The sequence below is a fragment of the Desmodus rotundus genome, chromosome 13, assembly GCF_022682495.2.
Source record: "Desmodus rotundus isolate HL8 chromosome 13, HLdesRot8A.1, whole genome shotgun sequence".
Taxonomy (NCBI): domain Eukaryota; kingdom Metazoa; phylum Chordata; class Mammalia; order Chiroptera; family Phyllostomidae; genus Desmodus; species Desmodus rotundus.
The window spans coordinates 84,215,490-84,239,918 of record NC_071399.1 but is presented as its reverse complement, the minus strand read 5'-3'; the positions used below and the strand labels follow the sequence as shown (position 1 = coordinate 84,239,918).

At 37.4% G+C, this 24,429-nt stretch overlaps 1 protein-coding gene across 2 annotated transcripts in view; it reads right to left on the bottom strand.

Moving 5' to 3' along the window:
• GPC5 (glypican 5) overlaps nt 1-24,429 on the bottom strand; it is a 1,144,217-nt gene that overhangs the window by 553,338 nt on the left and 566,450 nt on the right. For both annotated transcript variants that reach the window (XM_024567049.3, XM_045201452.2), the window contains one exon: nt 13,372-13,528. In XM_024567049.3, the coding sequence (XP_024422817.1) occupies nt 13,372-13,528 (157 nt within the window). The remainder of the gene's footprint in view (nt 1-13,371; nt 13,529-24,429) is intronic.

The window sequence follows — 24,429 nt, the reverse complement described above, 5'->3', positions numbered from 1 at the left end:
TAGCAACTCATTTAATTTGGTGTTCAAAATTTGTTTAAAATTAGTGTCGTGCTATTCCCATATGAGCTCCATAATGTAATTTATGTTTCATGAAATAAACAAGATTCCATCAAATATAGTTATATCATAAAGGTAAGGGTTATTAATAATTACTGTAAAAATATTATGATACAAAATCCATACTGTTTGCAAAATTATAAGCAAAAGACTGGAATTAATTTTATATATTCTTTAATAGGTAAATATATTTATATTTTTAAAAATTTAGCATGAAATGTTAGAGTTATAAATAAATTAAAGAAAGTCAACCATAATCAATAAAAAGCTACTCCAAAGCATTACATATTGTATTAATGTATCTCTTCCAACAGGGAGACATTACATATTAACCTAGCAAATTACACTCTTAAGTTCAGTGCTTTACACTCCAGTTTAACAATTAGCACTCAAAAATTACCTTTGACTTATTAATTTTCACTCTGAATAGCTAATGCAAAAATTCCACAGTCAGGTCTCTATGTGAAAATATGAGGGAGTAATTCATATAATTCACAAATATTGATTGTTATTAAAGAAAACTATGCTTATTAAGTATATTCTATATTTCACACATACGGTCTTTTGAGTATGAATATATTTATATTCTTTTGGCTTCTGGTTAATATTCTTGACTAAAATTAATGTCAATATTTTCAATTCCTTAGGAAATCTGAGTTTTAATGTTAATTAAGATGTGTATTAGAGATATGTAGATTATTCTCATATCTGTAATTCAGAGCACATTGATGAAATATCTCATTTTTTGGGGCATTCTGGTAGTAGACTATAAGGCAGCTGTTCTCAAGCTTTTTAAGAAGTAATTATTATTTATTATTCCTATTAAATATAAATGTCCTGACTCCACCCATGGAAATGTTGACTCAGTACTTGGGGGATTCTACAGTCTGCATTTGAAACAGCTCAGTGATCCTTCTGATGGAAGTGGTGGACTCCACCCATGATCCAAAGTAGTTCTGTGAGGGTGAAGAGATAAAAAGGCGCTGCCTGACTTGCCCTCTGGGTCATTGTTAACACAACTCATACATAAAACTATACTCCGTAGTGGGCCACACAAACTCATCCTGGTTTGGTGCTGGTCGTGGAAACAGAATCGTGCTTCAGAAATATATGTCTAATAAACATACAGGATGTTGAAGAAGTGCCTGACTGTATCTTAGAGAGTTTGTTCAAATACACCAAGCTGAATATTAATAATAGTAAAGGAAAGAGACTTGAAATGTGTTTTCAAGAACCAACAACATTTGGTGCCTTAGCACTGCCAGCCCTTTGCTATTTGTGTGGGGGTGTGTGTATCTGAGTATGTATGTTTTAATCGCCCTGCCTTAACCAGACCCAAAACCAACAGAGCCAGCAGAGGCTGTTTTACGTGGTGGTTTCATTGGCATTCAACACTTCAGATCAACTCCAGTGAACAAGGCACAAGGCCAAAGTTACACAAAGAGTCAATGTTGCCGGGGCTGATCCTCCAGGGGTTTCTCACGTGGGAGACAACTATTTCCTCTTACTCTCTGTTCACTACGTCCCAGCATAAATGGATTATTTCTTCTAATTTCCTACATGATTGTTTTCCTCTGTAAGTTGAGGGGAAATGGTCAAGCAGGTGTTATCCTTCATAGCAGAGTATACAACTATGGAAAACTGTAGTGCCGTCTCCTTGAAAACCAGACATTCTTACTGGGTTTTTTTTGATAATTAATTACATGCTGCTTCTAACGGCGTACAATTAACACCAGCTGTATCAGACAGGATCCAGTCAGTCGAAAAAGGTAGGAAACATGCTATATATTTTGGAGATAATATGAGAAACTGGTATGTAGATATTTAAAGGTTAGTGGAACAAAAAGAAGATATTGAAAACCAGAGATATTAGCTCCTGCTCTAGATTAAAGAAAGAGATAGGATATCCAGAATCTGGGAATTTGGAAGGAAGTTTGTTCCTTGAGATGGACAAAATGGGAGGGTAGACCTACCTAGACAATGTTGAAACCCCCAGAGAGCACCACATTGCTGGAATTATTAATGGAAGACTATCAATGGAAGCAAAGTTAGTTGGCACAGGTACCTTCTATGTTCAAGGGATAAGACATAGCTGGCATACTGTAAGTGCCCAAAGTGCTGGGAGGCAGGGGAGTAATGCTCCGCTGTGGACAATAGTTAACCCTGATAAGAACTGGAATAGGAAGGAAGCATTTCTCCTCTTTTGCCTTCTTTTGATCTCCTTCTAGTATCTCCCATTGGCAGCAGAATAATAGTACCCTGGCTGGCAAGATAATCTGCAAAACATAATTTATAGATGCCTTTTCCTTTGGGAAATGCAGTTTTCATAATCATGGGACAATTTTTGGAAGGGTGCCCTGGAGCTGAGGCACAACAGGTAAATAACTGGCCCAATAGCCATAACGACCCTTTCATTTTTTAAAGTATGTGTCTTAAGAAAGAGAACGGTCGAGCACCACCACTCATTTCATGGGTACACAAAAGCATCTGATCAAAAGCATCTGGGTGTCCTCAGAAGAATTTTATTGGCTATCTGAAATGACAAATGACTAAAGGCTATTGTTCCGCTGTTCAAAATCTCTCAATGCTGAAAGGGCCTCCTCTCCTAGAAGACCAATTCTTTGTCTAATAAGAGTGCATGGGGAGAGATGTACCATTATCTCAGAAAAAAAAAAAAAAACAGTGTCGGTTTAAAAATATTACTTCAACGGCAGGGCAGAAATGGACAACATAGAAGCAAAAAGAACAGTGTGACATTATAAAAAACAGTTTGGGCAAGAAATGATGGAGACCTCACTTAAGAAAGTAGCAATGGGAACAGGAAAGAGAGAATGTATTTAAGAGAAATTCAGCCACTAAAGACAATAGAGAGCAGTAAGTACTTGTGCGGAGTGAGAAAGTAAAGGAACCTGGGACCACACCTCTGTTTCTGGCTTAGGAGGATGGGAAGTGACTATGTATCAACCCCAAGTGGGAAAATTAAAATGCATCTTTAGAAGGAATTTCATGTGTTTAGTTCTGGGTTTGCTGATTACACACTATAGACCTAATTGTTGTCAGAATATCACCAAAAGTTGTTTTATTTGGGTACTGGGCCTTGAATAGATGGATTTTCCTTTGGACTTCTTTGGAGTAGAGAAAATCCTTGTTTCCCATGGAACAAGACCCAAACTAATAGCCAGGGCCATTGGATAGGCTGCTACCTTGGAGAGGCGCCTGATTATTTTGCTAACCTCTTATCTCATTCCCTCCTCAAAAGCGGTGCTTCAGGAAGATCAAACACATCACGCACACACTGACATTTGAAACGTGGGCTTTTGTAAACGCTCAGTCTGGAAGAGTTGAGCTGCTCACCTGGCTCTCTTTGATCCTCTGTGAAAATCATCTCAGAGGGAACTTTTCAGATGTTATTCCCCAAGGGGCGGGGAAAGCATAGAATTTACCATTCTCCTCTTTATGTGCCCTCTGCACTTGATATTGTTCCATTACTTTATAGTTTTGGAATTTATTTTAATGCATTTACTTACATATCGGTCTCCCTTGCTAGACTTTCGGTACCTTAAATGTATAAAGGCAACATACATGTATTTGAATCACATACACACCAGAGACGGTGAGATTTTTTTTAATTCACAAACTGATAGATATTATTGGTTAGATATATAATGAAATACTTCAAATCAAAGTAGAAATAAAATAGGAAAAGGGGAAAGAATGCAATTTACAAAGGAGGAAACACAAAATCACCCATAAACAAAAAGCGATGTCAACTTCAGTGGTCAGTGAAATGCACATAACCAGCTTAACTAAACTTTAGGCAGGAACTTTCCTCACTATAACTCCCTGACCTCCCTTTTCATAGAGGATTTACTCTAGAAAAATTATAATAAAAAATCCTTTGCCCATTTGAGATGTAAATCTTCTTCCCTCATCTTACCAGATTTACAAACAAAAATTGTCTTCATCAAGGACCTGGGAACCATCCCTTTGAAACAGAAAACTCTGGTACATTTACACAATGGAACACTTCACAGCAGAAAGAAAGAAGGAGCTCCTGCCCTTTGCGACAGCATGGATGGATCTGGAGAGCATTATGCTAAGTGAAATAAGCCAGCAGGTGAATGACAAATACCACATGATCTCCCTTATAAGCGGAACCTAATCAACAAAATAAACAAGCAAGCAAAACAGAACTGGAGACACTGAAATAAAGAACAAACTGACAGTGACCAGAGGAGAGGGGGAGGGGATAACAGGGTAAAGAAGGGGAAGGGGCAAGCAAAGGGACACAAATAGAGGAGTCATGGAGATGGACAATGGGGGGGATTGACTGTGGGGAGGGCAGAGTAGGGGTGAGCAATGGGGAAAAAGGCGGGATAACTGTAACTGAACAACAATAAAAAAAGAAAATGGAATCATCCAGAAAGATAGGGCCTCATCTCCCCATCCCTGAGGGAGGTAGGAGCCGCCTTTGGTAAGTGTCAGTTGGCAAACACAGATGGCCTGATCACACCGACCAACTGCTCCCCCACCCCAGCTGCCAGCACCTTTCCTATAGCCCACCACAGGGAGTAAAACTGTCCCACATTTCGTTTCAGTGGAGTTGAGTTCAGTCTCTCTCCCTTCCATTGCAGGCCTTGACCCCTATTTTAGTAGTTTTGAATAGAGCCTTCCACTCCTTTTTTATTCTGTCTCGTGCAATTTTTCTTTGACACACATAAATATATTTTTTAACCATTTACATCCCAAAATTTGCAAAATTAAAAAGTCTGAAGATATGTAATTATGGTAAAAAGTTCTAAAAAATGAGTCAACCTTTAGTGTTGGTGTAAACATAAATTGTTACAATGATTCTGAAGATGAATTTTACTGCCTGAGGTGACTTACACTTGAGTGAATAAAGATGATGCCTATAGTACTGCTTATAATCACTAAATCTGAAAAAAAAATAGACACTACAACACAGCGTATTCATATGTCAATTAAAATGAAGCGTATTTCATTATCAGAAAGGCTACTGATGACATAAATTTGAATAGCAAGGCTGGTTTTCACATGTGAAAATACATGCATACGTGCCATGTCAAAGAACAGGACCAAAGAGAGACAAGATCATCAGCATTTCCAGAAACATTTTGAATAATCTGGGAGACTCAGGGAAGACGCAGTAGTGGTTGCAGTATAGCTTTTGGAGCTCCCAAATCCCTACGTAAAATAAGCAAAGAATTAGATGGCGAAGTCAAAATCTCACAATACCATTTCCAAACCATCCCATGAGTTACCCTCAAGAATCTCAAAATACAGATGAAGGAGGACATGCTACCAAGAGCCACAAAACCTACATGCTCTCATCATGTGTGCAGAGAAAGCACTGAAAGCAACACAGCAAGTTACAGAGCTGAAATGAAATGAATTGAAAATAGCCAGCAGGTACTCCCTGAAGTCAGCAGAGAACTGGGAGAAGAGTTGCTCATTGTAACAGTGGATGGATGTAAAGACCTAACGGGGCTGCATCCTCTGACAACTTTTAAGCTCTTAAAACTAATCTGGCAAGTCTTTCTTACCTTTAAGGGATCTGTAATGAGGAGAAACTGCTGGAAGTGAGATCAAGAATTAGTGGGTCAAGAATAATAGGGAATAAGGAAATAGAAAATTTAAATGAATATAGGGGAGGGGACCAGTCAGAATAGCTCAAAAAACTAGTCATCATATTTTTTAACACTGTATGAAAACAATGGGAGTGTGAACTCAAATTCAGAAAAATCTACCTGCACCAAACCTCCTTCTACAAATGTAGAAAATTTAAATCCGCATAAAAATAAGCAACAGAAAAGGCTTGCGATGAACTCCCATATAAGGTCATAAAAATATAATATTCTGCTACTATCTCTACATTTAAAGCATGCTAGAAAGACATGTTCAAAATATAGGCCACGATTTCAATGTACCATTTCAAGATGGGCTAAAAGAATATAAAACACCAAATCATAAATGAGAATTAGAAAAATTCAGAAATGAGATTAGAGAGATCAAAAAAAAAAGAGAGAAGAAAAGGAAGAAAACATTTAAAAATAGAGGTAAAGTAAACTCAAGGCTAACCACAGTCAAACTGAGACCAATACCAAACATATGGGATAAGTCACCACTCCCAGCCTAATGGTTTTATAGCCCCTAATGTCCTCGTGCCTATGGATGCTTTCTTGTAATGCTAACGTAGAAAGGTAGATAGCATTCTATAAGAGTTCATGCTGCTTCCTGGAGGTGTATTTTGGTGATACTGGTCAGTAAGTGCTGTAATAAGCAAGGGCATGCATTTTTGCTCCTTGTAGTGGTCCATAGACCAGCAGCAACAGCATCATCTGGGAGCACACAAAGGAGGCCCAGCCCAGACCTCCCAAGTCACACTGGGCTTTTTAACAAGAGCCCCAGGAGAGCTGCGTATACACATTTCTATACACAAGAGAGTTTGAGAAGCTTTGGGCCCAGACCACATGCTCTATTACTTACTTTAAATATTTACAGTTAGCGAGGACTTAATTGGTCAACAAGCCATATGAAACTATTCTTTCCACACAGTAGAAGTATGGAAGTTATTAAAGAGCTTAAAGTATACCCAATTTCTTCCTACATGATGTATTTTATCAATTAATCCTGAGGGAGACTCTAGCCATTTTGGTAACCATCCTGTTTATTTGCAACAAAATGACATAAAAATAGACCTGAATATGAATATGGTTTGACTTTGGTTTTACTGACACCTAGATGACTTTGGGCAAATCATGATAAAATATATCTGATATGTTCTTACATTTTAATTTTGTACTTCTTCCATAGATCACACAGCTATACTTAGCTTTGTTCTAGATGGAACAGACCACAACTTTATTTTATGCCCTCTGGTGAGGCATAGATTTCGTTATGATTTTTTCAGATTAGATGGTTGATCTGGAATGCATGCTAGAAGGCTCCTTAAGCTTTAAATAATAAGTCATTCCTTTTCGCCTCGGTGATTTAGCATCAATTCTGTGTCTGAGCCAAAGCAATGAAAATCATTCCTTGGGCATTCAAGGACAAACCCTTTTATTTCGATTCTATTATTCATATTCATGAATGTGATATATAATTTTTCAAGAGACTGAAAGATGATTTTAGATGATTTATTAGATATCCAGAATCCATTAAATAATCTCCTTAACAAAATAGCAAGCAGCCAGCACGAGTCTGAATTATTTAGACACCAAAATGGAAATGTATAATCAGAATAATATTCACAGTGTTTACATATTAATTGAAATGTATTTAACTAGACATATATTTCATTTTTATTTATTATAGTTTTCATCAGTAGTGTAAAAACTGCAGTGGATGCCAACTTCAAAGTGTTTATAATTTTGGACGTTCTACAGGATGAGGAAGCATTCCTTTGTGAATTTTTCCATTAGTTTGTCATGCATGGTTTTACATAATCTTTCGGTATTAGGCGCTTGTAAAATACAGGGTATGGCAAAAGTAGGTTTACCGTTGTGAGTATACGAAATACAGTTTATTCTTTTATTGTGTATTAATTATCATATTATTTTCCATATGAAAACGTGTAAACCTGCTTCTGCCTTACCCTGTGTAGGTCATTATTCAAGATTATTTTCACTTTGTCAAAAGGTTCAAATCTAAGTAACCTCATAAAAATGATTAATTTTTACTGTAACTGAATAAAGTAAACACAAGAAGCTATTTAGTTATGTTCAGTGCTTTTTTTGTTATATAATTTATTAATGGGATATTTGTCAACACTATGCAAATTAAGCTGAATATACTTTATTTTAATCAAATTTGGTAAAGCTTTAATTCTATAAAGAATACACATACTTTTAATATAGATATTTGAAACTGTTATTAATGGAAACAAGTTTTATATGCTTGCATTACCAGTTTGAAATAATTTGTACTGAAAATTTAAAAATCACATACTAGACAATATAATATAATACAAACTAATTTACATGATATGAATTTACACAGTTACAGTAGTTCTGGAAAGAAAAATAAAGATTGTGTTTTCTAAAGAAAATGTCACTTGTGTATTTTTGAGTTCTTTCTAACATCCATGCCTCCCTGAAATTTTGAAATGAAGGTGATTTATGGTGAAAATAAGTTTGAAAAAGCCAAGAAATTTCACTTACTCTACAATTCTGTACAGTAGTTCCCCCCACTCACAAAAGGTGCATTTGAAGACCCCAGGGGTCTTTCAGATGCCTGAAACCATGGATAACACCAAAACCCTATATATCAATTTTTTCCTATACATACATACCTATGATAAAGTTTAATTTATAAATTAGGCATAGTAAGAGATTAACAACACCAATAATAAAATAGAACAATTAAAACAATATGCTATGGAAAAGTTATGTTGATAAGGTGTCTCTCTCTCCAAATATCCTATTGCACTGTACTCACTGCTCTTCTTGTGAGGACCTGAGACCATACGGTGTCTACGTTATGGTGTCTATGTTATGGTGTCTACGCGATGAGAGGAAGTGGGGTGAATGACTAGGCATCGTGAAGTAGTATCAATCTAGCATACAAGATACTGGGACAAGAGCCTGCCACATTGCAAACGTCACTCTCATCACCAAGTTGGCTACTAAGTGACTAATGGGTGGGGGGCATACACATTGTGGATACACTGGACAAAGGGGTGATTCATGACCCCCATGGGATGGAGTAGGATGATGTGAGATTTCATCATGCTACTCAGAATGGCATGCAACTTAAAATTTATGAATTATTTCTGGAATTTTCCATTGAGTATTTTCAAAATGTGGTTGACTGAGCATAACTGAAACCCCCGAAAGCAAACTCCTTAAGGAGGAGTGGTAATATAGTGGTCCATAAGGAGGGACCACTATATTACTAAATACAGCTGACCCTTGAACAGGAAGGTTAGGCCCACCAAACCTCATGTGACTGAAAGTCCACATACAACTTTTTACTTCCCAAATTTTACTAATAGCCTACTGTTGACCAAAAGTCTTACCAATAATGTAAATAATTGATTTATATTTTATATGCTACATGTATTATACATTGTATTCTTATAATAAGTTAGAGAAAATGTTTTTGGGAAAATCATAAATGAGATAAAAATATATTTATAGTGCTGTATGTATTTATTGAAAAAATTTGCATATAAGTGGACCTTCACAATTCAAATGCATATTGTTCAAGGGTCAATTGTAAATCAGGAACCTTTGTTTTTCAGTGACTAAAAAAGTATTTTCATTTTACTATGCATGTAAAATGCACTATTCTCTTCCAAGGTCATTGTTAGTACCGTGATATAGGTGTATTTGATAGAGGCTGATCCCAGGTTAGTTACTAAGACACAAATCCAAAGTAAAACATAAACAGTAGAACAGACAAGTTCTATTTATTCTACACTATAAAAGATCAACATTTTTTTTCTAGATCTAGTAACCTGACATTCCAACTTGTTATCCCCCTATTTCTAAATTAATCTCATTTAAGTGTAATGATTTCTGTTTTGCTAAGCCTACCATTGGAGATGGCACTTAAAGGAATACTTTTAAACTGGAGAGTGTATCAGTGGACCAGGGTACCCTATCATTACTGCTATGATGATGCTACAGGCAGTTTGTGGAACAGGGAATAGTTGAGTTCTGAGTCCTGAATTCTTTAAATATTTAGAATGTGGGGAGATGAGAAGAACCCATAAAAGAGAAGGGGAAGAACAACAAATGAGACAAGAAGAACCTAATGACAAACAGTCTTTACAAAGAAAGACTTGGGGTGACCAAACAGGAGGTGAAGCAGGAGCACCTGGGGACCAGACCACTGCCTTGGTGCTCTAAATGCACCTGTCTTCACACACCCCATTGTAACTGTTCTGCAGAGGATGCTGGGAAGACCCCTGGGGAAAAAGTCATGTGAACCCATCCTTACCAGACTTAGTTTTCATTTACAGGTTTCTCAGTTGAAGTAATACTATTTTTAAAGTGGCTAAACATGCTCCATAATACTGTATGAGCAATAATGAATATGACAATAGGCAAAGTCTTCAAATTGCCCTGCTATTTTCGAAAATCAGCATCTAAATCAACTTGTGATTAAATTCATGTTGCCTGAGGTTATTACTGTGAACCACCTTATCAAAATTAATTTTCTCATGGTTTATATATTATTTTTTTAAAACACAGAGTTGTTGCAAATTAAATTATAATATTGCATAAAAACTGCAAGCAATGCTATTTGAAGTTTTCCAAAATACACATTGACTAGTTTTCTTACAGCCTGGCTTTGGTAGTCTTCTGGTCTGCTTTTCAATATTCAATACTATCAGAATTTGGGAACATTAGAAGAGTAGTTCAATAGTGATAAAAGTATCGATGGTAGTGACAGTTTCCTCCGCATGGTTAAAAGAGCTTTTTCCACTGGTGTTTGGAAACTACGTCAGTCAGCTACTTTGAGAGGATGGCAGGTGTCCGAGGTGAGTGGAAATGAAGGATTAAAACCACTTCAGTCCTGAGATTCAGGTTACTAGTGAAGTACACCTACCTATATAAGGGAGCCAAATTCAATACAATAAAAATATAAAATAAGTTTCTGTAACATGGGGATTTTGAAATCATTCTCCTGACATAAGAAAATATTTTCAATTTTCTAAGACCGAACACAACGAAGTATAAATGGCTGCATTTTATAAGAAACGTAACAATTCACATTCAATAATAGTCTACGGGTGGGATATAAATAAGATCGTTTAAAAAGCTAAAACACTGTTAAATTATTTGATATCACTCGTGATGGAAACACAATGATACCTAAAGGTACATAAATGTTTTGGTTGTGAAACTTTGCCAGTAGATGTATATAGGCCCTTCTGTTGCCTGACTTAAACATGGACAAAACAGAGACACAAAATCAGTGTAAGTGATAAACTGATCAGTGAAATATTTAACAACTTGAACATTTACACAGCTTGAGCGAAATCATCAAAGTCACATGGCCACAGTTAGTCCTTATAATTATATATAGAAATAAATAAATAAATTTATTTTTAGGGGACGAACTGTGTTCTACCTATGCTGTATTCTACCAAGAATACGCATCAATATAAGGTAGAAGCCATGGTGTATTTCAAGTTCTAAACACAGATCTTTTAAACTTCCTATAGGACAGTATTTTAAAGTCAGTAACACTGTGTAAAACTACGTGTTAATTTGTTTTACCAACACATCACACTAGTGAAGCATGGGAGCAATAGTATTGTGCCTTATGAAAATAGAAGCATGGCCTGCTCTTTGCTGCCCTCCCTGTCTCTGTGTCAGCATGCTCTGCAGAGTGGTTTCCTAACCACTTATTAAAAATTGAAAGACAACAGCTATAAACTCATAGAAACATAATAGGTAAACCATTTATAGCAGATATGGATTTGCTGGTAGCCATGTATATCTTAAATCTCCCCAATTCTGGTGGAGAGTTGCTTGTATCATACCCATCCATTTCGGTAGTAATTGAAAACAGGGTTTTGAAGTAAAACATTCATTCTTGCCACCTTGACAAGTATAGTTCTAGGAGAAAACTATTAGCAGCTGAATATCCTCCGTTTTCTCTACTTCTCTTGTGAAACAAGCCAAAAAGGGTCACCTATTAATACATGACAAGTTCTTCAGCTTATAAATAATTTTAGGAGTGAAAAATCCCTACAAAATTGCTAATTCCACACACACACAATTTATGTTAAAATGAAATTTCAACCTAAGCAGTTTTTGTAATAATTTTTACTACTTAATATTCAAAGGGCAATAAAATTATAGCACACATCAATACTAAAGACAGGATGAAAATGTGAGATTATTCAATATTATCCTAAGAGACAAGTAGCATAATTCCAAATTACAGTGGAGGACTCTTAGTAAAAAAAACTCAGTTTAACTCTCAGTAAAAAAAAATTTATAATAAAATCCTTTTGATTTCATTTTTTCCTTGCTATGAGAAGCTACATTAAAACCAATAACAAGAAGACATATCTTTATTTGTTCTTACAAGAGAAGAAGATGCTTAATTTTCACTAGGAAATTGTATTAGTACATTGAGAAATTTTGTAGCTTTTTGTTCAATGGCTACTCCAAGTGTACTAAATCCCATCTGCTTACCTTCTATGTTACATCTATTACTGTGTTTAACAGAAAAACACATTTCTTTATATTAATCACCCCTTTGATTTTGCACCTCTGTTGGCTTCCATTCCTTTGACAAATGGTGAGCTGGTGAATAAGATCCTAGGAGGAACAGGGCATTGGTGCTTGAAGCTTTGGTAGCACTCCAAACTCACGACAAGAGAACTAGGAAGTAAATAAATCCTTCTCCCCTCAATGGAAGCACATGTCCAACTGGTCCAAAATTACCTGTTGGGACTAAGAGGGGACTGTCAGACCTACCTCCACACAGGCACAGGTATTTGGTATGACCAGATAAATCAACAGCTGCTCTGGGTACATTACCTTTCACACTTATTTCTCAGTGGCTGACTTTGGTTGTCTCACCCATGTGAACAAATTCAGGCACACAGCAATGGAGAGTAGAGCACCTACATTCCTCACTTTGAATGTCAACGCAGGAAAATGAAATTTATTTGGTGATTTTTAAAAAAATATTGGCAGCTCCATCTTTTGTGGTATTGATCAGTCCAGCTACAACAGAATTGCTTATCAAACCCATGGAATCGAAACAAACTGAATGATCAATGAGCATTTTCGGAAGACCAAATCCGCAAGAGTAATTCCAAGTAGTTTTTTTTAACTATCATTAATCACATTCTTAACCAATTTCATTGTAATTTGACTATGATGAGTATTTGCTAAAATAAAATGTTTTGATATTATGGCATGATCATATTAAAATGCAACATTTGTTTTTTTTAGTAGGGCTTATCCATTCTAGTTTCACATTAATTGCCAATATACATTTAATATCCATCATGCTAGTTACTAGTTATTTCATGCCGTAAGGATTATCCCTCTTTAAAACATATAAATCTTAGAACAGATGAGCAAGCAGTCACTAGTTTTCCATACAAAAATGTTATCTCCATTTAAAGCCATAAGTTAAAAATAAAGAAAACCCCAAGAATGTAGGTCCTAAATAACTAAAAATAGGATCATTTTCATTTCTAACTCCTCTTGCATGCTTCTAAATTCACGGTCACTATCTCTTTAAATAAATGGTAATAATTATCCTTAGTGATATTTCAAAATCAGTTCCTTAAGAATGGTGTTAGCATCATGCACTTACAGTCTGCGATTTTCAGCGTCCTCTTGACTTCTCCACTTCCCGATCCCCCACAACCGTCTTCATCATCACAGTCCCCGCTGACCTGCTCAGCCACGCCGCCACCGCTGCCCACGGGCAGCTCCCACTTGTCGGGTTTGGGTGACCTGCCCTGTAACAGCTAAATGTGAATACAAAAAGCATTTATTCAGAGCAAATTCAAATCATCTAAGAATGCTACTCAGAAACCTTTGAAGAAATTAGAATTATTTTCTTATGTGAGTCCACTATTTTAACGTAGACACCTTACCAAATTGAGTCTACAAGAAAAGTGAAAAAACACTGAAATAATAACAAATAATAAGCAAGGTCTTACAGCCAAAAGAGCTATGACCTGAATATTAGCTCTGTGCTAAAGCTTTGGAAAGCAGATAAAACCAGGTCTTCTTGCTCATGGGGAGTTTGGCTACAGGCTCCTTTGTTTCTGAATAAACAATGTTTAAGCATGATGTCAAACTCCAATATAACGCAACTTCCTTTGCAGTATCCTAGATGATACTACTGTGCTGTTTCTAAACCAACAATCCAAGATTTCCCTAACAGTAGATCACTAAAATGACACTATTGTTCCAGAAAAGATTCAGTTAAAAGCATCTCAAATTTTGGACATATACATTTGGAACTTATTTAAACTTTCAAATACATAGTCCAATGCATATAGCACAGTACTAAACCCTGGAACAAAAGACTTAAGTCCTGTTTCCATTTCTACAAATAACTTAAGAAACTTAACCAACTTCTTGGTTCTCAAGTATTTCATTTACTTTTATGAGCAAAATAGATGGAGTAGCCATTTCCCCTAGGGCACGGGAGTGCTGGTAATACTTATGAATAATATTACAAATGCCTGAACTCCTTTTCAAAAAGGTGATGGTATAAATAATAGAATGTTTTACTGAAAGCAAAAGCTCAGTACAACGATCCAATATATGATACTTACCCATTTCAGGCAGTTTTGGGGAACACGTGACTAAGCATGAGCACTAGAAGGTACTGCTATATTATGAATGAAATATACCTCGGCTGAACACCTAACGGTCATTTAAAATTTCAGAGTATTTGATGAAGGTATTATGGTTATTACTTCTAAAAGATTTTCTAAACAATAGTATTGATTAGCAGACAATAATTAAACATACAACCCAAGGAGAGCAATTCATATTGGAAAACATAGAGTGAAATGTTCTCAGTATACCTAAGACAGATATGTTTAGCATTTAAAGAACATTTACTCTAAGCAACGACACTTTGATAATTCACCAGCTTTCAAAATTTAAAAAAATTGTCACAAATTCTGAAATATTACAATTCCTTAAATGTATTTCCCTAATAAAAATGAAATGCTAAAACAACTTGACAATAATTAAAAAAATTCTTATCAGAATTTATTCCTATGTAAGAGCACTTCTCCTCATTTATAAATAGGTATTACATTCAAAAAGAAGGATGGTCACATGGATTTAGGCAATGCTAAGTTACTACGTTTAATGAACAGATGTGCAGGCTTCTTCCTGCAGGGAAGATACGGATATATAACCCAGCACATAACACTTCAGAATCTGAAAGAGGAAAGGATGGATAATGGTGTTACTGGATAACATTTACCATTTGCTAGTTAGCATAATCATAAAGGGCTTCAGCTCTGAGGTCCAACATACTTAGATTTGAATCCTGATTCTGACATATATTAGCCATGAGACATTGGACATTGTGCAAGCTACTGAATAATGAACTCAGCTCCCTTGTACCTAAAATAGGGGCAATAATATACCTGGGCCATTGTTCTTATTGTGAGAGAAAGTACCCATAAAATACTCTGCCTAGTGTTAGGACATTAAAAATGAACATATTTTTATTGTTATTATCTACTTTTTTATATATTCTATTACAATATTACTTAAACACCCCCAGCACATTAATTGAAAGAATTATTTGATAAAGAATTCAATTGCATGACTTAGATTAAAGTTGTTCTAAGAATTACCTGACAAGTATAACAAAAGCCCAGCTTTCTGGGGATGGGTTATTATTCCCTTTGGCCCCCGATGTTCTTTCCCAACACCTTCCCCTTTCAACTTGGCTCTCCCTTTACTTCCCTAACTATCACTACGATGGTTTCCTGGTAGCTTGGCAAAACAAAGATGGAGTGGTTGGAGCAACGGGCAATATGCAAATCACAGAGACCCAACCCACTGAATCTGAACTCAAAAATGCAAACCGCAAGATAGTGCATGCAAAACAAAACTTACCAATTTAGGAAGCTGGTTTGGGGTGAAAGCAATTAAATATGTTAATTGTCAGAGAATGATTCAGTTGTTTGTAGTGATTGATGAAGATATTTGAGAAAAAAATTTTTTGAAAAAAACTTTGTTCTCTACATTTCTTTTCTAGGTCACTGAAGTGACCTACGAAATATCTAAGACATGTGAATTCACATTTTTTAAAAAGAAGAACTATGCAAAACTATATTTTAATTTAAATATGTATGGTGGGCAGAATTGTACCTAGGCCCCTAAATTTCCCATTCTAATCCCTGGGACTATGAATATGACGTCACCATCACATCTGCTACATTACATTGCAAAAGGAAATTTGCAAATGTAACAAAGGTTATTAACCAGTTGACTCTGAGTTCATCTGAAGGGAGATTATATAGGTGGACGTAATGTAATCACATGAGTCCCTTAAAAGCAGAAAGTCTTACCTGGCTATCAACAGAAGTCAGAGAGATGTGAAGCTTGCAGAGGGAGGGAGGAGGATTGGACTTTCTCAATTGTGCTGTTGGCCTTGAAGGTGTAAACTTCAATGCTCTGAGAGGGCCTGTGAGAGATTCTGCCAAAAGTCCTGTGGCAAAGAACTGAACTACTAGCAACCTCTAGGAGTGAGAGTGATCCACCTCGCAGCCAGCAAGGAACCCAGCTCAGTTCTATGACCGAATTCTATCCACAACTTAGCTGAGCCTAGAGGAGGATGCCCCCCATTCACGGTTAGCTGACAACTTGACTTCAGGCTTGTGAGCCCCTAAGCAGAAAGCCCTGAGCAGGGAGACCACTGGATCTTCTAAACTATGGAATATGAGTTAATAAGTGGGAATTTTTAAACTGCTAAATATGTGGTGATTTCTTGTGCAGCAAAAGAAGATGGATTCACTCTTTAAGTTCCAAATGGGCCCCTTATGTATTGGGCAATGTGTTTGTCTAGTTTCTTTTGATTCTCTCACACAGGGGTGTCAAACTCATTTTCACCGGGGGCCACATCAGCTTTGTGGTTGCCTTCAAAGGGCCCAGTGTAATTTCAACTCCTTAACAGTTAAGTAGTTACTTTCATACAGTCCTAAAATTATTTCAGCCCTTTGAAGGCAACCACGAGGCTGATGTGACCCCCTATGAAAATGAGTTTGACACCCCTGCTCTAACATATTCCTCTAAACAAAATGGTCAAAGTATCCATAGGTCAATACCTTACTGGGAAGATTATGCCCTCGGAAACAAACTATTGGAATTGACCTATTCTCCACCTTTCAGTGCCTCTGCCTTTTTGCAATCCCTCTCACTGTTTTCCAAGTCTCTGAGAGAGAGAGAAGTATGATTGTTGTTTCCTATGATCAGCTTCTCCAGCTGTACCCATGATCCCATCGGACCCGTGCTCCCAGACCCCCAATAACCCCATCTCCCTCTCAGAGGGTCAGTATCTCTGTTTCCTCTGCACGAAGGTTCTGCCTCACAATGCTCACTGTCTTCCCTCGCAATCATCACACATCCACAGATGTTCGCATTCATCCTCACAATCGTAATGTAATGCGATTTGTGAAAATCCCCAGGGAATTTCTAATCAACAATAAGAGGATTTTCACAGTAAAATCCTTATTCCCATGTCTTTTGGACTAAACTGTTTTTGATTTCTTCTGAGTTGGTTCATTTTTCTCCACACATTAAAAAAAAAAAGATGTTTCAATTAGCATTGTAAATCCTCTGTTCTTTTCTGTCTCTTTTTGGGAACCCATCCCCATCTGGACAGATTGCGCTCTCATCTGTAAACAAATTACCCTCAAGACTTTATTTGCAGCCCTTGTTCCTCTGTAGTTCATCTCTAAGCAGGGACTGGATATCAAATGTACTCCACCCCTCTGTACATTAAAATAGATCCATTCACCTCCACTATTAATGTATCTGTCCAACATCCTCCTTGCAGGGGACATTGGCCTCTCCCACCTACAACCACCATGTTTCTTCCCCTAATCGGCACTTTCACCATGTCATTTCTCTGCCTCAACACTCTCTGTGACTCTTTACCATGGAACTCCACTGGATCCCAGCACGTGTCTGGGCCACAGATATCAGTCCAGATAGATGAGGCACAGAGAGGTGGTAAAATGCTTGAGAAATTCCTACTATGGCCCCTTCTCGATATCCATGAACTAAAGACTCACAGGGAATTTTGTTCAGTTGAGAGTCTGAATTTAATTAAGCAAACTAACCCCCTCCCCTCACTTATACCCATTGACATACTTCTCTGGAAATGAAGTCCCCCCAAAAGTTCAAAATTAGCTTGCAGTCAAGATCCCATATAACACAATTTTTTGAAAAACTATGTCTAAACATAGCCCTCCCCAGCAGCTAAATTTTGCTACGCAGCATTGTGTGTTTCTCTCAGAGAAATTGTGTGAATTGATAGTCGTGATATTGTTTATGCTTGCTTTACATCCTCCTCACTTCCAATTCTTGTTTTTCCTCCATGTAGATTACCCTCTTTGCTCTTCCTCATCACATTATACCTAATTTCCAGTTTAAACTCAAATATCTTTTTTTTCCCTAGTCCATACATATTTCTCTGATCTTTTCAATCTGTGTACCATTCGCTGACAACTTACTTGGGCACAGGCTACAAGGTTTTGACTAAGGGAAAATTTCCCCAAGATGAGATCGTGACTTAATCATTTCATACTCCCCAGCATGACCAAAGGTCTTTCCACATTGTGGATGCTAAATAAATATGGTTTAATGTATTTATTTAAGGTCTTTGAAAATAATTTATTATATTTACCCTGTCTCCAATGCTCTTTTTAAAAGATTTTATTTATTTATTTTTAGACAGAGGGGAAGGGAGGGAACAAAGGAGGGAGAGAAACATCCATGTCTGGTTGCCTCTCACATGCCCCACACTGGGGACCTGGTCTGTGACCCAGGCATGTGCCCTGACTGGGAATCGAACCAGCAACCCTTTGGTTCACAGGCTGGTGCTCAATCCACTGAGACACACCAGCCGGACTCCAATGCTCTTTATATGTAACACTTTTACTCAAATCTTTGCAGGCCATAATGTTCTAGAATAACATTTGGATTTATGCTTATTGACTGGAAGATTGATTTATCACTCAGTGACATTTATTGAGCACATGTTATGCAATGTGTATGTATATGGAAAAATATACATTCACAGAAATGAGAAGACATGGTTTTCGTTCTTAAAAAATGTTCAGTATGTACCTTGCTTTACTTCAAATTTGGCATTCATGAACATGCAACAATGGAGAATTAAAAGAAAATAAATACTATCGAGTCAGATAAAAAGTAGGAACAGACTAAAGGTTTAGTGTTGTGATCTTGCTAAATTATTTTTCTGCTTAATCCTTAGTAAGAAATAAACCTTTTAAAAATCTCCTTCCTGAGTAGCTGGAAACATCTACAAAGTTGTTTGAACAAAAGTTTGGCATTAAAAGATCATGCCAAGAAATATTTCCCAAATGTATCTGTTTGCCATACTAATACGTATAGACTAGAAAGAAAAGGGATGTTCTGATTACCTTTTTAAATGAATATGTACAAATATATTTAAATAATTGATTGGTGCAAAAAATATTATTGTTTCTAGAGTCTAGAGGGAACTTTAGTTTCAGAATTTGGGTCATCAGGTAAGGACATTCTCCCCTGATCTTTTGGGAGGGGGTCAATCCTTTTCAGTGCTCTCCTCCCTCAATGTCCCATGGAGACAGCATGCAAATCACTACCCCCGCCCCCAGCTCTGTGGGCTTCACCCAAATGGCAAGTGCTATTTCACATTCTACTCTGAAACCAGTTCCATCACAAAGGAGCCCTCCCCCACACGTCTTTAACAAAACAAAGGGTTTCCACATGTACACACTTAGGAACATTCACAAACAAAATGCCTATAGAATGATAGTGAAGCCAGTTTCTCCAAATGTCACATTACAATCAGTGATATGACAGCAGACACATTTCCGCCACATCCTGTAACAAACATCTCTTTGTTTTCTCCGTCTGTATAACTAGCTGTTGAATATATTCATAAAATATAGAACATATAAGATTTTTTCAAAAACTTAAAACCCCAAATATAATATTACTTCTCTGGGCTTACACTTTTTGCATTTGTAAAAGGGAAGAAAAAATATCTATTAGGAAATTTGTTGAGTTATTATTTTGGTTAAATTTTGTAAACTGCTAGCATATTGTAAGTGCTCATTAATGGGCATAAAAACATCCCCCTTCATCCTCATCCTGCCTTAGCTCTGAGTTTGCCCACTTGTGAAGATGATGACATTTTGAACACTTGGACCCTGCCATGAAGAGTAGAAAGCTGATCAATACTTACCTATTTATAGAACAATTTTATAAAGGGCATGATTTGAGTTCTAGCCACACATTAATTGTGTGCCTTTAAGCAAATCACTTCAGCCCATTAAAGCTCATTTTATTTTACTGAATAGTAATGCAAGGGAAAGTACTTTATATACTATAAAGCACTATGGTCATTTACAGTGTCTGTCCAAGATGTTGCATCCATACAATCGAGAAGCCAACAAAGTAAGAATGGAGTGAGAAAAACCTTTCAAGGTATTGCTCAACACCATGCAGTTTGTGCTTGTAGCTGGTTAGCTGAAAATAGTCATTTGTGATGACTGATGCTTCCTGCTTATGTTTAATTGGTATAGGAAGCTCATTAGGGATGCTATCAGGGAGCATGAGTTTGGTGGGTGGAATATCTGACGACTCTGAGGCAAATGTATTTCTTTCAGCTGGTGAATTAATCTCTCTATAGACTCAGTTTGCTTTTTATTCACTGTCTGGCAATATCGCGCAGTCACAATAGCCTTTCAAACACAATAAAATCTGGCTACAGGTGGTTCGCAGCACATGTTTGCTGTGAAAGAGAAACAGATCCATCACATTAAAAAATCTCCAAATGTGAGAGCAATTGACTATTCTTCAAAATCCTGTATGCAATGATATATCTCTAAAATATTTCCTCCATCCTCTTACAATCATTTATACAGATATACAAGAAAAAAAGGTGCTTAGAAACTCTTAGTCATCATATATGTGCCTCTAGTCATTTATTCAAAAATAGGGTAAAATCTGCTTTTTTGTGACTTCATACTACTGATGAGAATGTGTAACTGAAAATCAAAATGCTGACAGAAACGTTCCAAACCAGGTAACTAAAGATACAGAAGAAAATGTAATTTCATTTAACCATTAATAAAACATCTTGAAAGAATACATTTTAAGAATAGACTGAGACTTCCAAACACATCTCACCTCCTCACACAACTACAGAAAAAAATGACAACTGGACTACAAAATAAATATCACCCAGAGTAGTCAGAAAATCAAGCTGCATAGGAGTCCAACAACCAAGGCATTAAAGAAGCCACATTCATCCAGACAGGTAGGAAGGGGGGAGATGTGGAGGCAGGTGGCACAGAGATACGAGGTGATGCAGAGAGACGTGGAGACATGTGGAGACATGAAATGGATGGTCCCATATCCATGTGTTCTATATATAGATAAGGAGGGATACCTTGGGAGTGAGGGACCTCAAGACCACCCACCCCAGGGGTCCAGCGCCACAAAGATGGGTCCCCATAACTTCTGGCTGTAAAAACCAGTGGGGGTTGTGGTGGTGGACTAAACTTTGGCATTCTCAGGAGTCTCCTTTTAAAGGTCCTGCAATGGAATTAGGACCTATGCAGAGTCACTCCCTCTGGGATTCAGCACCAGGGCATCAGCTGGAAGGGCACCAGTGGCATATGGGAGAAACTGAAGAGACTAGCATCGGGGTAAGTGCTGGCAGACAAGTTCCTCCAAGGCAAAACTCCAGAGGCCAGGGAGCAGCACTGTCCCCTCTCCAAGCCCTCCCTCACACAGAGCCACAGAGCAGTGGTGACATAGCTGCCCTTCCTTGGTGATGACCTAAGGCTCCACCCCATACAACATAGATGTGCACTTTTCTACAACAGGCCATGCTACTAAGACAGGGAGTCAAGGCAGCTCTACCTAATACAGAGAAACAAACACATGGAGACTGCCAAACTGAGGAGAAAAAGAAACATGGCCTAAATGAAAGAACAGAACAAAACTCCAGAAAAAGAACTAAACAAAATGGAGATAAGCAACCTATCAGGTGCAGAGTTCCAAACACTGGTTATGAGGATGCTCAAGGCACTCACTGGGTACCTCAACAGCATAAAGAAGACCCAGGCAGAAATGAAGGTTACACTAAGTGAAATAAAGAAAAATATATAGGGACTTCCAGTCAAAATGGTGGTACAGGGAGACATGGCTCACCTACTCACACAACCACATCAAAATTACAACTAATAAATAGAACAGCCATCATTCAGAACCATCAGAAATCAAGTTCAATGGAAGTCTGACAACTATAGAACTAAAGAAACCACATCCATCCAGACTGGTAGGAGGGGTGCACAAGTGGAATGGACTGGTCCCTAACTTACATGTGGTGGATAAAAATTCAGAAGGGATATCTTAGGAGTGAGGAGTCCCATGCCAGGTCCCCCAGACCATGGTGCCAATGCCAGGAAGATTAGGTCCTCACAACTTCTGGCTGCAGAAAACAGTGAGGATTGAGCCAGTGGAAGAAACTGCTAGAGCCCCAAGAAGTCCCTCTTAAAGAACCCACACACAGACTTACCTACTTAGACCCACTCCCCTGAGCTCCAGCACCAGGGTAGCAGCTTGAAAGGCACCAGTGGTGCACAGGGAGAGACTGAAGTGTCTGGAATCAAGGGGAGCAAAGGCCATTGTCCCTTCTCTGAACCCTCTCCCCACAGAGCTGGCAAGTTGGTGCCATGTCTGAGACTCCAACAACCTGGCTATCACTCTTTGACCTGCCTTGGAGATCCCCAGAGACTCCATCCCACCCAACTTATGGGCCTACCCAAGCTGCTTTTCCATATGAATGGCTGGTCTTGGCTCATGCTTCACAACTTCCTGAAAACTCTCAAACAAGCAACAGCTTGTAATAGCATAATCAATAAAATATAATTTAAAAATAAATTAAAACAAAGAAAAATCTACACAGGACCAACAGTGGAGGGGATGAAGCCAAGAATTAAATCAACAATTTGGACCATAAGGAAGAAGAAAACGTTCAATCAAAACAGCAAGAAGGAAAAAGGATGAAAAAAAAAAAAGGAAGATAGGCTAAGGAGACTCTGGACATCTTCAAACATACCAACATCCAAATTAGAGGGTTGCCAGAAGAGGAATAGCAAAAAATTGAAAACTATTTGGAAAAAATAATGAAGGAAAACTTCCCTAATTTGAATAAGGAAATAGACATTCAAGTCCAAGAGGCACAGAGAGTTACAAACAAGATGGACCCAAAGAGGACCACACCAGGACACATCATAATTAAAATGCCAAAGGTTAAAGATTAAGAGAGAGTCTTAAAAGAAGCAAGAGAAAAACAGATAGTTACCTACAAGGGAGTTCCCATAAGACCATCAGCTGATTTCTCAAAACAAACTTTGCAGGCTAGGAGTGATTGGCAAGAAGTATAAAAAGTGATGAAAAAGCAAGGACGTACAATCTAAATTACTTTATCTAGCAAAGCTATCGTTTAGAAGTGAAGGGCAGATAAAATGGTTCCCATACAAAGTAAAACTAAGAGAGTTCATAATCACCAAGCCATTATTATATAAAATGTAATTGGAATAAATGGAATTATATAAGGAAAAGGACAAGATAAAAACTATGAACATTAAAATGGCAATAAACTCACATCTATCAACAACGGAATCTAAACAACAAACTAAGCAAACAAGGAGAACAGAAACAGAATCACAGATATGGAGATCATTTGGAAGGTTATCAGTCAGGAGGGGGAAGGGGGAGAATGGGGGAAAAGGTGCAGGGATTAAGAAGTACTAATTGGTAGGTACACAATAGACAGAGGGGTGTGAAGAACAGTATAGGGAATGGAGTATCCAAAGAACTTATATGCATCAACTATTGACATGAACTAAGTGGGGGTACTGCTGGAGGGAAGGGGGTACCATGTAGAGGGGGGCAAAGGGGAGAAACTGGGACAACTGTAATAGCATAATTAATAAAATAAATTGTAAAAAAGAATAGACTGGAAAAACTTCTCTATACATCAGGTGGGGCAGAATTAGGTTTACAGTTGTGAGTACACAAAACGCAGGGCTGATTCTTACACAACACATTAATTATTATATTGCTTTCAAAATGAACAACTGTAAACCTCATTTTACCCCACCCTGCATACACATGCAAATATATACATATGTAAGAATTTCATTTTGTTATGAAGTAATTCATATCTGCACTTTCATAAATTTAACTGAAGTCTCTGAAGAAATATATGAGAAATAGGAAAACAACAGAAGCTCACACCATTTTAAAATTCGAACTCTGATTCAAAATTTCTCATGATGTATTTTTAAAATATCTCTATGCCATATTTCAAATGAGAACTTAAAAAATAGATACCCAGATACAGAGATCAGACTGATAGCAATCAGGGGAAGGGCTGGGTGGCTGGGGGAAACAGGTGAAAGAATTGAGTGAAGGAAAAAGTTCTCACAGACACAAACAGCATGGTGATCACCAGTGGGAAAGCAGGGGAGGGAGAAGGGGGTAAAGGGGGATAAATGCTGATGGAAGGAGACTTAACTTTGGGTGGTGAACACACAATACAATATACAGATGATGATTTATAGAATTATACACCTGA